General features: G+C 42.4%; 1 protein-coding gene across 1 annotated transcript in view; it reads right to left on the bottom strand.

The window, feature by feature from the left end:
- Positions 1–11,761, bottom strand: part of CLMP (CXADR like cell adhesion molecule) — a 41,730-nt gene extending 29,969 nt beyond the window's left edge. The window contains 2 exon segments of the mRNA XM_009488241.2: positions 11,616–11,656; positions 11,658–11,761. Coding sequence (XP_009486516.2) covers positions 11,616–11,656; positions 11,658–11,761 — 145 coding nt within the window.
- Positions 11,762–13,788: the final 2,027 nt, after the last annotated feature.

Here is a 13,788-nt window from a genome sequence, read left to right as displayed (position 1 = left end):
TGTGCTACAGCAAGTATCTTTTGCTAGCCAAGCCAGCATTAAATAAGAAGCACAAGGAGCTCAGGCAAAGATAGAAGAGACATTATAAGAACTGAAACCAGAAATAGTCAAGTTACTCAGAAGATATATAATCTTGGTGACAAACTAATGGGAGATTTTTTTACCACCTGAGGCCTTCAAACCAAGTCTGGCTGTCTTTCTGGAAGGGAGATTTTACTCAAGTGATTAAAATGAATGCAAGAATCACAATGATGAAATCCCCCAATATACTCTAGCAATTTTCAACACTGCCCTCAATTTCCTTCTAACTTTACCTTTGAAGAGGGGCAGAGTTCTTTCTGCAAGATTGCTTGAAAATCCCTGTCACCATGTGCATATCAGGGTACCTCAAAGTTTTCCAAGACATGCCTGCAAGATTTCCGTTACATTTTCTTCTGTGGCTTTAGTGTACTAAAATCCAGATATGCTGAGAAGTCAAATAATCTTAACTGCACACTACAGGGCTGATCAGTAGTTACAACCATTAGCAAAGTATAATAAACTTGCTAGCAGATATTGCTTTGTGATCTGGCCAGAACAAGCCCAATTTTACATAAGCCCACAATAAGCAAGCAGCCTCATCATCCTACCTGAACAGTTGTTCCAATGTCGGAATATCTTTCGTTCCCAACTTTTCTGCCTTCTCACTGCATGCATTCATGCTCTATAATTACATTAATAGATGCTACCCTGGTGCCTAGCTTGTTTAGACACAAGCAGGAAGAAAACTAGGTTTAAGATATTCTGGATTGCTATGCAAGCTTTTAAGTCTGCAGTGTTGTAGGGAACAGCACAAACAGGCAAAGAAACAGTCCCTGCCTTGAAGCACTTATAACCCTGAAAATATCATCCTAAATACGTCCATCTGATGCAGTAAGGCCCAGTTTGTTCCACTCACATTCTGGTTTTGGCTTTCCTCCTCACTTCTGGTGCTTTCAGAAAAGAGGATATGGGGCAGGGGAAGGTGCTTGCCAGCAACGTGAAAAAGAAACACTACAGCCTCCACTGCATTCAGTGCCTTCTACTAATGGGTACATACTCATTGCTATCCCACAATGGAAGCAGCAGGCCCAGGGCATTACTAAATAGGAAAAAGATGCAAGCTCAAGTAGAGAAGTGTTGTGCAATGCAGGATCATTAGCTCCAGAGCAGAGGAGCTCAGAGTTTTGAACTTTTCTTGTGCCAGGTCATACTGGGTCTGAATTAACTAACAGCTGCAGAATAGTCTCTTCTGTTTACTCAGGAGTAGCCTTGGGCTAAACGGAAGGAGCTCTGACAAAGCCAGATAAGCCGGGATCCATTTGCCACTCTGAGTGGCACTGATAGGAGCACTCCTGAAGTGCAACACTATCTTCACCCATTACACTAGTGCCTGGTATGTCTTAACATACTATCACTTGGACTTTTTGCAGCTCCATTCCTACAGTGATTTCAAAGCACAGCTCATGAGGGAAAGGTTGCCACATTTGTGAGGGCTCTTACTGTGTAGAGCAGCAGCTGCGTCACAAAGCAGTTGAAACCAGCTTTTGAAGCCAAAAGCACCCCCAAAACTTTGCAAGCTTAAAGGCGCATAGTTGGTGCGACCAAGCTCATGCGTCCCTAGACTTGCATCTTCAGAAGTACTGACCCTTTGCAACACTTGAAATGGAGACACTCAAAAACCAGGCACTTAAATGGAGCCTGAATTACTAAATCACCGAGTCACTGGCCAAACCAATGGAATCTAGACATCTCAAATGCTGCTTTGACCAGAAAGCACTTGCAATTGCTTAAAATTCCCCTTTGGAAAAGAAATTTAAAAGTCACAGCATTTGCCAACACAAAAGCTATGCTTTGGTTGAAATTCCCTTTGTCTCCAAGCAAGAGCTTGAAACAATGGAAATGAAGAGGGGTTTTGCCCACAGCACAGACCACATTAGAACAAGACAAAGCTGTACTGTGGAAACATCCATCCAGATTGGATGGATTCAGTAGCACAGTTCCTCATGTGAAATGCCAAGGCTCTTAGGGGATTAGCACCCAGCTCTCTCCAAATGCCACCTCAGTCACATTCTGTGATGTGTGCCTCAACAGAATCTACCTACTCCAGGCACTGAAAACAGAAAATGCCACAAAAACATCGGAGCTGATGACCAGGAATACTGTGAAGGTCTCAGAACAAGAATAACGCCAAACTGCTCACCTGGAATTGAATTTCTGAACTGTGCTGACAAAATGTATGTGGCCTGCTTTGTGCTCAAGTGGCAAATAGTACCCAGGGGTTGTATGTTACAGCAGCATCAGTTCTACAAAAAAAACACACTAGTCTTCCCTTACAGGAAAACAGATAAAGCTGGCACAGGCAGCCCTTGGCGACATCCAACCCCGGGCAGACAAGAACAAACACATGAAAACAAGGACCAACAACACAGGTTTTGTGGCAGTAATAAGTAATCACTAGAACTTCATTTGGACAGATCACCAATACATATCATTCCCCTTAAAAAGGGTCATGGATCCTCAGTCACCACATTAAGCTATGAATTCATTTGATGCTGCTTTCAAAATCTGCTCAGGTCCAGTATGCAACTCCCATTGTAAACTGACTCCAATTTCTTAATACCTGGCTCCTGTCAGACCAGATCTGCCGCTCATCATCTATTAGTCCAATGTAGAACAGTCTCCCCAGCATTTGCAGAGCCCTGAACATTGCTGGGGCCTTTAAGAACTACTATAAAGCAAATAAAGCAAGCAGCTGCTAACAATCCCTACACTCAGCAGGCCCAGCTTCACTCACAGCCTAGTGCAATACAGCTACAGAAATGAAAGGCTTCACTAAACACAACTGAAAGCTGTGACACTATTTAAAGACTGGTTTTACACTTGAGCAGTCTGAAGTAATGCTACCAGAGAAATCTAAAAATTAGGTAGTGCTCTGGCTTCCACTGACAATCATGTGTTGCTTCATTTTTTGAAGGACACTATAGCTCATACGCTCACCACTGGATAGAACACACTGCAGCAAATTCTTTACTTCATGTACCTAGAAGGCAGTCAAGTTCCCTCAGCAGACTCTAATTTCCCATTTTGAGCACACTAAGCTGTTTGCTTTCCATGAGCAGTACTTCTGCATGCACACATCTTACAAAACCCACAGAGCATTTAGCAGACATTCACTGAAGCTGCATGTCACTGCACTGAAATGAGTACTAGTGCCAGTTAATGCCTGGGGAAAATGAAGCAATTTCCTTAATATTACTCAACAAGGCAGGATCTACAGCAGGATTCCCAGCACCCCACCAGACACTGGCTTCAAGTCTCACTTCAGCAGATTTGCTCTGGAATTACCCTACCACAGCACAGTTCCAAATCTGGCTCTGTACCTTTTTTCTGCAGAGGTTGGATAAATAGTTCTTTGTTCAGAAAAAAAGCCCTGATGTTGGAGAACATGGCTCCTTTATCCTCTTGTCCCTGGAATTGTGATTGGAAATAATTGAAAGTGTCACTGGAAGTAATCAGAAGTGACAGTCCCTGGGCTATAAGGCTTTTGCTTCAAGTCTAACGATCCCCCCGCAAAACAAAACCTAAATTTAAACAATGAAGTCATAAAGTGATTTTGCCTTCAAGGTTGAAAACCTTGCAATATTTTTTTAAATTAGAAAGAAGTGCCTGACTGTTTTAGTTCAATATTCAAGGCTTGCTGTGTTACATGAAAGACTTCCCCCTGCACACACAAAACCACCCCACCATTTCCTGGCACTCTGCAGCCTTACCCTACAGATAAAGGTTTGTATCTATATTAAACATTTCTATGGTCTTTAAAATTTTATCAAGCCTTTAAAAAAAATTAGCCTAAGCAGTCTGAGCTATGACACTCAGCCAACATGCATCTCATATTCCAAATACTGGAAAACCACCTAATTCCAATATTTTTGCTGAGGCAAAGAAGGGAAGGGAATGGAGCCACTCTTTTTCCACACTTCAATTCTGGAAAGGCTTCTTTTACCAGCCCAGTTCATACTAAATGCCATCCAGGCATACAGGGAAAGATAGTCTCTGCTCAAAAGAGCTTACAGTCTAAATAGCCAAAGAGTAAAAGGTACAAGGCAGTGGAAAAAGAGCTACAGAAGGACCAAGATGACTTGCCCAGATCCAGAACAGAGCAGGGAACTGCATCCAGATTCCCAGCCCATGCTCTGACCACTCCCTAACACTTATCCCAAGCTGTTGCTTTTTGGTTTACCTCCAGATACTTCAGCAAAGCATACCATTTCCCTCTACAAAACACCCTTTGAGAGGCATTTCCATTGACAAGAGTACGGTATTTTAGTTACTATGCAAACTGCTGCTAGTTAATGGATCATAAGGAGCAGTTCAATTTTGAGTGAATGCTGGTACACATATTTTAAGACAGCCATACAAATATCCCCCTTTATCAAAAGCCACAGGGAAGGACAAGGGACTCCCACCTACCATTTAGTGTAGCTGGCTTCCAGGTTCTGCTCTGCCAAGCAGCTCAACACAATGGACACCTTAACTACAAGCAGTTACTACACAGGTATATGCTAGCTACAAAGACTAGACTTTCCTCTTCCATAGGCAGAACAAAGGAATTCAGAGACCTAACACACAGAGTCCAGAATTTCCTTTCTGAGGGTTCTCTTCTGGTAACACAGCAGTCATTCACACCATGAGGGGAGTTTCTCAGCACATTGGTACTAAAAAGCCATTATTACTTTATCAATTATCTCATTACAAAGTAAGGATAAGTCAAACCTTCCCTTTGTTCTAAAGTCATCCTTCCAGATGGCAGCTCAAAGACCTCAGCTTGATAGATTGTGGCTGATGGATTCAGCTGCTTGTCAACGATCTGCCCATCACTACTTCTACCCACATTTGAGAGCATATTAAAAGGAAAAAAGCTTTAAGTCAGAGTTGCAAGGGCTCTAGACATGTAACATAACTGCTACCTTATCTTTAAGCAGTGTGCACCCACCCATGCCTTAGCTTCCTCCTCTGTTAGATGGGCTTTACATACTGCTCTACCCAACATGGCCCTGCTGTACTAAATGAATTACCCAGAGCTTTATAGAAGTGTGACACATTCACTTTGTGAAGCATGCTACAAAAGTAGCAGCAGTGCAGCATTACAGTAGACCAAATGCAGCCTCGTCATGGTCACCAGTTGCCTCTAACTGTGCACGCTCCATTTCAAAAGACTGTTTCCAGGAGAGCAGCCTCTCTTCTGCCAATGCATATTATAAGCACAACAAAATTTTCACTGACCTTTTCCTACCAAAGGCAATTAAACTGCAGGCACTAAGCTGAACTTCAGCCTTTCTACCTCATCAGTTGGGAACAAGTCACATACACTAAGGCTTCATACTCATTTTCCAGCCACAAAAATGGATGTCAGCTACAGAGGAGAAGAGACAGGCTGAAAATACACTGTAATGTATATTGATTCTTGTAGGACAGCAGTTCTGACATCATGAGTCTGGGTCTGGCCCATTAAGACAAATGCCGAGTTACAAGATTTGCCTTTTTAAACTGCTAAATGCTTTCCTAGAGAAAAATCAAGGAGCAGATGAGGACAGGACTTGTTTCATGATCATCTATCACATTCACCACCTTCCATGCATCTTACAATTGCTCAGTCCTCTTTGCCAAGAAAAGATAGAGCTACCTCATGAGTCACAGGAAGAAATCAAGGCACCAAAAAAGCAGCTTGAGAAGAGCCTAGCAAGGGTGCTTTGCTGAGGCAAGGCAGTACCCATCCTCCTCACATTGCCCAGTTGCTTTTTCTAGTACTTAGTGAGCTTCTGGGAGAAAGGACCAGCTTTGTTCTCAGTTGCTAACCCACTGCTAGAACCCCCGGTCACTACTGCATATACCTTCTCCATATCCTGCCCAGGCAAAAGCATGTTTTGGGCAATGTTTTTGAACCCCTGGCTGGCAGAGGTGGGCTGTTATTCCACTCAGCAATACTGAAGCAGCAGACTGAAGGGAGAAGAGAGCCTACAACATGACCAAGATAGAAATTCACCCTCCTTATTTCTGTTGACTTGACTTTTCATCACTTTGCACATTTTCCATTGTTTTGCTTCCTGCACAGCCATTTCTGCATCCTCCACTATCCTGTCATTTGAGTATCTATTCACAGACCTCAATGACCTGACTTCACCCTTGGCTTTTTGCTGGGCTGCTTCTGTAAACTAACTATTTCTAAAAACAGATGAAGAAACAGCTTTGGGAAAAAAAGACCCATTCATCTTTTAGACAGGGCACGGCCAAGTTCCCACTGCACCCAAAGTAGCCTCTTTTGTAACACGAGTGCACGCAAGATAGGCACAATATTGTGCATGCACATGAGCCAAGCTTTCTCTGCAAGTGTATAAAATACATTCCAGATACACAAGCAACGATTAGTGCCTTGGCTGACACAGGGGACTGATTTAGCTAGAAATCTAAGGTATAGTTTGACTAAGGCTGCAGGGACTATTTCTGAAGAGAAAAGGCACAGAAAGCAGCTTGCAGCACCCCACGTCATTGGTACTAAACACACACTTGCCATCATTTAGCATATTGTAGCAAGCACACTTACACAAGTTTTTTCACATACACACAAGGCTTTGATCAGAGTGACTGTTTACATCTCTTTTCAGGCAGTTCCCAAAAACTCAAACAAATCCCAGATTGCAAACCTGCTAAGTTCCCTATAAGCACTGTATTTGCCTTGAGGAAAACAGGGGCGTTTGTTGTGATCCTGAGGATAAACACCAGGGTATCTCCAAGCCACTTGCGCAATGACATTTCTGGGAAGCTTGTGCTGCTCTCACACAAAGTGTCCTTCTGAAGTGGGCCAGAGTACCCCACAGAAACAGACCACTAATTCTACATGGAGGAGACAAAGTCCGGGGTGGGCACAAAGGCAAAACACCAGTTGTTTTCCATGGGAAATTCAGAAAACTTGCCCCCCAGCTCAATTTCCCATAAAATGAATTCATCTTCAGAATTTCAACTTCAGCATACCGCTTTTCCTCACTCTGAAACATTACCTTTTTTCTCCATTTCTTCCTCATGGCAAAACAGAAAAACCAGAAAGAATAAAAATAGCCCCCAAAATAAACTTTTTTCAATGCTAAAAATCCAAACTATTTCATATAAACCAAAGCACTGCTAGAGAAAAGCAGACCGTTTCTAGAGAAAAACAGACCACAGAAAACATTTGATGCAAGCCATCCCTGGCTTTAGAAGAATTTTAGCATCTCACAAGGAGTGTTAACCCTGATTATCCTACCAGATAACAACTCAATTATGTCTAGCTCCTTTGAATTCACCCAGCATGTCAAATGGATACACTGCTTTTCTCTGCTCCCTTTCCTCAGGTATTCCTAGAGTAGTGTTCTACTGAAGGGCTCTTTGCCCTGTCCTAGAACTAAATTCAAACTACCATAACAGGCTGAATCTTGCATACAGTTGATGTTTTGTTGACTGCTTTTGGAGTTTTCATGACAAATGAGTCGTCAATTATACGAAGCTGTCCTTGGGAGAATAGTCTTTTGATCTAAATACACCAAGAAATTACCTGTATTCCTTCAGAATCCAATGACACAGAGAAAGTGAAATCCACACAGCGAAATCACACACAAAATGCCTTTTCACAGCTACAGATTTTTCTTTTTGGACTCCACTCCTGAGTCAAGTCTTTGTTTTTTAAGTATTCTAAAAACATGGGGCAAAATCCTTATCCCACCAAGCTTCAAAGTACACCATGAAACAAAGGCAACAGAAGGAGCCATGAGAAAACTAGGAAGTTACAAGTGTGTTATATACTGTTAGTTGTCCCTGAGAAATTTCGGAAATACCTGGAAACTCAGCAGAAATATAAGACCCATCAGCTTAGTTTTCAGGTTGCTTAAATAGTCTCCTTTCCTTTTTTACTAGTTCCAGGCAGAAGCATTCCATTAAAATGTAAAACATCCCAGTAACCTCACAGTGAGCAGGAGTGCTTTTTTTTTAAATAACATTGCCGTGGTTCTTGGCTTTGCTGGAATGTAGCATTGCAAGGGTTTCAAGAAAAGGCTCTCAAGGAGATGTGATGGGGCATACTGCAGGTTGCCTGTGCTCTTAAAGCAGGAGAGAAGGCCAGAGTCAGTATACTAGAGCACAGCCCCAGGCTGACCTACCACCGCTGAATGCTGCAGAGCTGCTTCCATATCATCACAGATTTTCAAGCTAGAAGTCTGGCAAATACCTAGGCAAATGCATGCTGTCAGACCCAATTGCTCATGCCAACAGGCACTGGAAGGATCTGCACCATAACCTTTTTCCCAGTGCAGTGAGACAATCAGAGTCTTGGTGTTCAATGCAGCAACTGCATACCCCTGGGACAGTGCTGCAAGAGAGTCATTGACCTCGCAGCGTAGAGAGCAGAGCTCAGCTACATCAGCACAAGAGGTACTTTCACCATTACAGTTGCACCCACTCTAGCAGCATCGCCCCTGTATAACATACCAATCCTAACACACTAAACACAGCTTTGTCAGACAATCACAAGCCAGACTAAATGTGCATTGTGGTGAGCAACCCCTAACACTAATATAAAGGTTCACTGCCAATAGCAGGACACCAGAAAGCTGAATGACTGATTTGTCTTGGCACATCTCCTCCTTTGGATCTTGAATCCATCGGTGTCTGAAGGGCAGAGCACATACGCTAGCCAACAAGTAAAGAAAAAGTGTGTAATGCCAGTATCAAAGCCAGTCAAAAAAGTATTACCCATGTGAAAATATTTGATTACAAGAAAATTAGCTTTTAATTTAATGGAAGGCTCATTAAAAGTATTCAAAATTTACTTGGAGGGGGGTGAAAGAAGGCAAAGGAGACTTCCAGCACCTGAAAATTTAAACCAATTTAGTAGAACATTTAAATGAAAGCATTTGCTAGTTTAGTGGCCGAGAAATGCAACATTCTCATGAAATTTTTACACTCAGAAGTGAAGAATCACAGATATTTCCCTTGGAAATTTCCATTTTGATTTTTAAAGAGTGCAGTGTTACACAAGGAGTTTGAAACAATTTTGACCAGCTGTGGACTGAGATGAGAATCAGATGTTCCTAACACTTACATATAGGCACACACATCAGCATGCATCACCTTCCAGCTTCATTTGCCTAGCCTTTATTAGGGAAGTAAGCAGTCATGCTCTTGCCCACACTTAGAAAAGCCTTTCATCTTGTCTTGTTTTAAAGGTCCCCTTAAAACTAATTGGCTCCCATTTCCAGTCTCCTCACACAGCCATTCACTTGCCCCAGAGCTAAACAGTGTAAAAGACAAGGACTATATAGATTAGACTTGCTATTAGTATGTTTAATAATGAAAACCCAAACCAGGCAACCTTTATTTCACATTTGCTTAGCTTCTCTAAACTTTCATGTCATCAGCAAGAAAAGCAAGCCATCATTGGCACTTTATACCTTTTTACTGCAGAAAAGCAATTAGACTTTCTCTAACGAGACTCCCCAGACTCCTTGTTTTCAGGATGATCTAGAAACAGAGAATCACAATACTTCCTTCCTTTTCCCTGGAACACACTTCCAGTATCAGTGAATGAAGCTGAACACAGAGCAGAAAGACCAAATTATCTGTTGACAAGACAGGTAAAGCATGGGCAAGACAAGGGGCAGCTCAGTGACTAATGTAGTACTAGGAAACAAAACATTCCAGGTTTTGCTGTGAGCTTTGGGAAGCCACTTATCCTCTCCTCACCAGTGCCTGGACAACTCCCACAGAGAGGCTGAGAAACTGGACTCATGAGGCATGGGTGTAAGCTGTTGAGGGCAGTGACCATCTTTTATGCTTATGTGTTACTAGCATAATGGGGATGCCTAGGTGCCAAAGACATAAGACAGTGATAAAGCCCATTGTTTTATAGATAAAAGCAGCACTAGTCATGCAAAGGTAAATTGTCATTACATTACAGCCAAGAGCACCTTTCATCCGGCAACAGCTTACTCCTTTTGCTCCAAGACTTCAACATACAGGAATATTCAGCAGCTGAATAGGGTTGGTTGATCAAAGACTGCAGTCCCCATTTGTCCCTGTCAGTGAGGTAAAGCAACCTACCTTTGTCTCCTAGTTTCCACAGAGCAGCTTTCCTGGCCATTTCTGCAGGGCTGACCCAGCCCAGACACCTCTGGCAGAAGCTTATCTGTTCATTCTAACCTTGCTGCCTCATCTCCTGGAGTTGTCTTTAAACACTGTCTTCACCATATTGAGACACAAACGGCCAAGGCAGAGGTGCAGGAGGGACAAACCACTGCCTGCACTCCCCTGCAGATTCTGAAGCATGTTCAAGCCCCCTGCCACACTTCTGCAGACAAAACCTTTGCTAACAGCAATCCCTAGAGCAAAAACCTTTTCTACAATTTATTCAGCAGCTCTACAAGTGCTGCCTGTCTTTCAGATACCTAGAAATCCGGCTAGTCCATGTTCTATACCTCTGAGACTTAAGAAACAGGGCTGTCCCCTGCAACATTTCTTTATAGCTGTCCAAAAACTCTATTCTACCTGTGCCCAGCCACATCAGTCCAGAACCCTGTGGGGCTCAACTCTTGCCAGGGAATCAAATACCAACTCACTTTTTCACACCTGCATGCAGGTTCTCAGGGGACAGGAGGACCCAGGAATCGCAGCCTTTGCCCAGCCACAACAGATTTCAAAGCTGTCTGCCTGTCAGCATGATCTGGTGAGCAGAATGGAGACAGCAGCTCACTCATCACATTACAGTGCCTCTGGAGATGCAGAAACCCAGACTGCTTCCAAGTCAGTCTTGGAGACAAGCCCCCTCAAAGACCTCAGGGCTGCAAACTCTTTTCTCCATAGGCTATGGCTTTTTAACAAACAGCTCTCTTCAGCCCTTCTGCCTTCAATCTCCCCTTCCTTTTATGTCTTCTTTCCCATTCTCTGCTCCTCTCCTGTTCAACAGTCAACCTCTACCTCTTTTCTTTCCCCTTCTTCCAGCAGCCTTCTTTCTTGCCATTTCTTGCCTTCCCCCCTTTATCTCTCTTCTCCCATCCTTCCCCCCCCCCCAACTCCTCCCTTTTGCACTTCAACACATCTGTTTCTAATCTTAGGCATCAACTGAAAACAATAAAGCCTTTTTATTTTAAAATCTGAATGTTAAATGCCCAAGCAAATCAAAACAGAATTAAACAAATTTGACACTATGCCTGAAACAAAGACATTTTGTTCACCTTGTTTTGCCAAAGAGGTTCAAGCTCCTCACTAGTTCATTGCTTAAAAGCACTGCCCTCTTTAAACGAGAAACATACGTTCCGCATACGGTCTGCTTAACCACCACTTCTAAAAAACAAATCCAGATATTAAAAAAAAATCTCTGGCTATCAATCTGTTAATACATAAAGCTACAAGAAAAGCATCAGAACCCAAGCAAGACTGAAAATGGAGTTTTCCATAAAAGTTTTTTCTTTACAAATCCCTTTCTCTAGCACATCAGAAATGAATTTCATTTGCACAGAAGGCACATGGAAGTTTGATTAAAAACACTAAACAGAACCAAAAAGCAAACATACCTAAAAAGAGAATTGGAAGTGCAGACATTCCGTCTCCAAGTAAGAGGGACTTTTCCTCCCTTTTTCTTCCTTTCTCCCAGGAACAGCAGGCAGACCTGCACAGGATTCAAAGGAACGCCTCTGGAATGCACCGAGTGTAATTGCATCCATGTGCCAGAAAAATAACCAACTTCACTCTTTCTTCCCTTCTGCTATTCATCTCCTTGTCCATATTCCACCCAGATTCAGTGAGAGCTTTTAGATCTCTGCAGCTGGTAATTCAGGCCCTTGAGTTTCTGGAAAAGAAGAGACAGAGGCAGCGCAGCAAGGAGTTTACATCTACGGCAGCACAGAACAATTTTGCTTGTCTGAAAAGGAGAGAAGCAGGGGAAAACACTGTGCTCAATGTTCACCACATGGCTGCCTCCCAGAAGAGCCCCTCCCTGCCATCAGCTGGGATTAATAGTGAAGACCAGTCATGTGGGTGAGGTAGAGCTAATTTCTAGCAATAATATATATATATTTACCTTTGGAGGAGAAACGAGGATTTCTCTAGTGTCAAAACAGTTAAGTTTGGAGGCAGTAAAAATCCAGCATGGAAAAAAAAAAAATCAGATTCATCACTCAAGGGCTAGAGAGAGACTCTCGGAAAAAAGCACACATGCTCTTCAGAATGATAAACATACATTATCTTTATTCTCTTTTGTAGCTAGTAAATCACAGAATTACATCTTTTAGTCTTAGGAAGAGTTTCTCCCTTTGCTTCATGGTTTTCTTTCTGAGTTTCTAGGACAGAAAAAATTCCTAAAAATTGATTTATGCATTTTATCTGTGCTTCACTGACAAGGGAAAAAGCGAAATTAAGCAGACATTGTTTGTCTACATTTACTGACGGCTATGAGATGCAACTTATAACTCCCTTCTGAAGGCCATTTTAAGCCAGCCCAAGAGACCTTTACAGCCCATCTTCAGCTTCACCCTAGCACAGTTAGCTGGTTCTAAAAACTAGCTCAGATACTCCATTCCATTTCTGCCATCACAGCAGTGAAGACAAACCTCTCTGTTTCTGTAAGAAGGATCAAATGTGGTAGGGAATAGAGTTCACAGAAGATGGCTTTGACCATCTGAGCTGAATCAGCCAGAACAGAACTTTTTATTCTTTAGTAAAACATGTATAAATCCTGCTGCTCACAGCAAGGCCATGGAAACAGTGATGTTTTACATGTGTGCATATACACAAGTGTTCTGTTCTATTGCACTTCACATATATACAGGTCACACTTGTACCTTTACCTCCATACACCCTAGGATACATCTGCTTTTCAGAAAAGCAAAGCACTTTGAGCTAGCCTACTTGGGTATTAACAGCAGAGTAATACTGGCTATCTGAAACTCTACAGTGGCTGTAAAACCATTCAAGAAGCTGAGTAAGCATTTGGGTGGATACCCTGTGCCCATCTGGGTGTTGGCCACAGCTATACACATACCAGGACCCCACCTAGTTAGTTTAAATCTGCTAAGGTGCATCTACATAAGCAACAACTGCATATTTTTCAAAAAAAAATAAGCATACTCACAAATAAATGTCCATCATACACAGCTGATTTCAAATCAAACAAATTTACCCATCTTGCACAGCGTGGGGCTGAAGAAAAGCTTTGGAAGACAGAGCAAAAATCCCTTCCCTTCAGAACACTTATGAAAGTATTTCTAAGACCTAAGAGAAAGAGCAGGCCATGTCCAAGGCTGTGGTTTGAGAACACAGACTTCAGTTTCAGGTCTCTCATTAACTCCCTGTGTAACCCCATCTACATGCAGTTTCTATACACCTCCCTTGTAAAATCAGGGATAGTATGCTGCTCTCCCTCTTCAGGGATGAAAACAAATACAGCAATGTTTGTGAACTTCACAATGAGGGGCGCTATGCTTAGAAGCTGTATAGAAGTTCAGTACCTTAGCTCTTCATTGCAGTACAAGCTTTTCAAGCATTTAATGGCAGACAAGAAACACTGCTACCCTGAAAAAAATCAAACCATAGATTTAGGTAGACCCAGAGAGAAATACCATGGATAAATATTATCCTTCTGCACCCTGTTTCATTAAAGTTTCATTTGCCCCTCCCAGCCTCAGACAGAAACAAAAGAATCATTTGGCTCCTCCTCTCCAAAACAGCTATTCTCTCTGTAACAGTGAG

This window comes from Pelecanus crispus, chromosome 19, assembly GCF_030463565.1.
Source record: "Pelecanus crispus isolate bPelCri1 chromosome 19, bPelCri1.pri, whole genome shotgun sequence".
NCBI lineage: Eukaryota > Metazoa > Chordata > Aves > Pelecaniformes > Pelecanidae > Pelecanus > Pelecanus crispus.
Note: the sequence above shows the minus strand (reverse complement) of the source record. Positions and strands in the feature narration are given on the sequence as shown.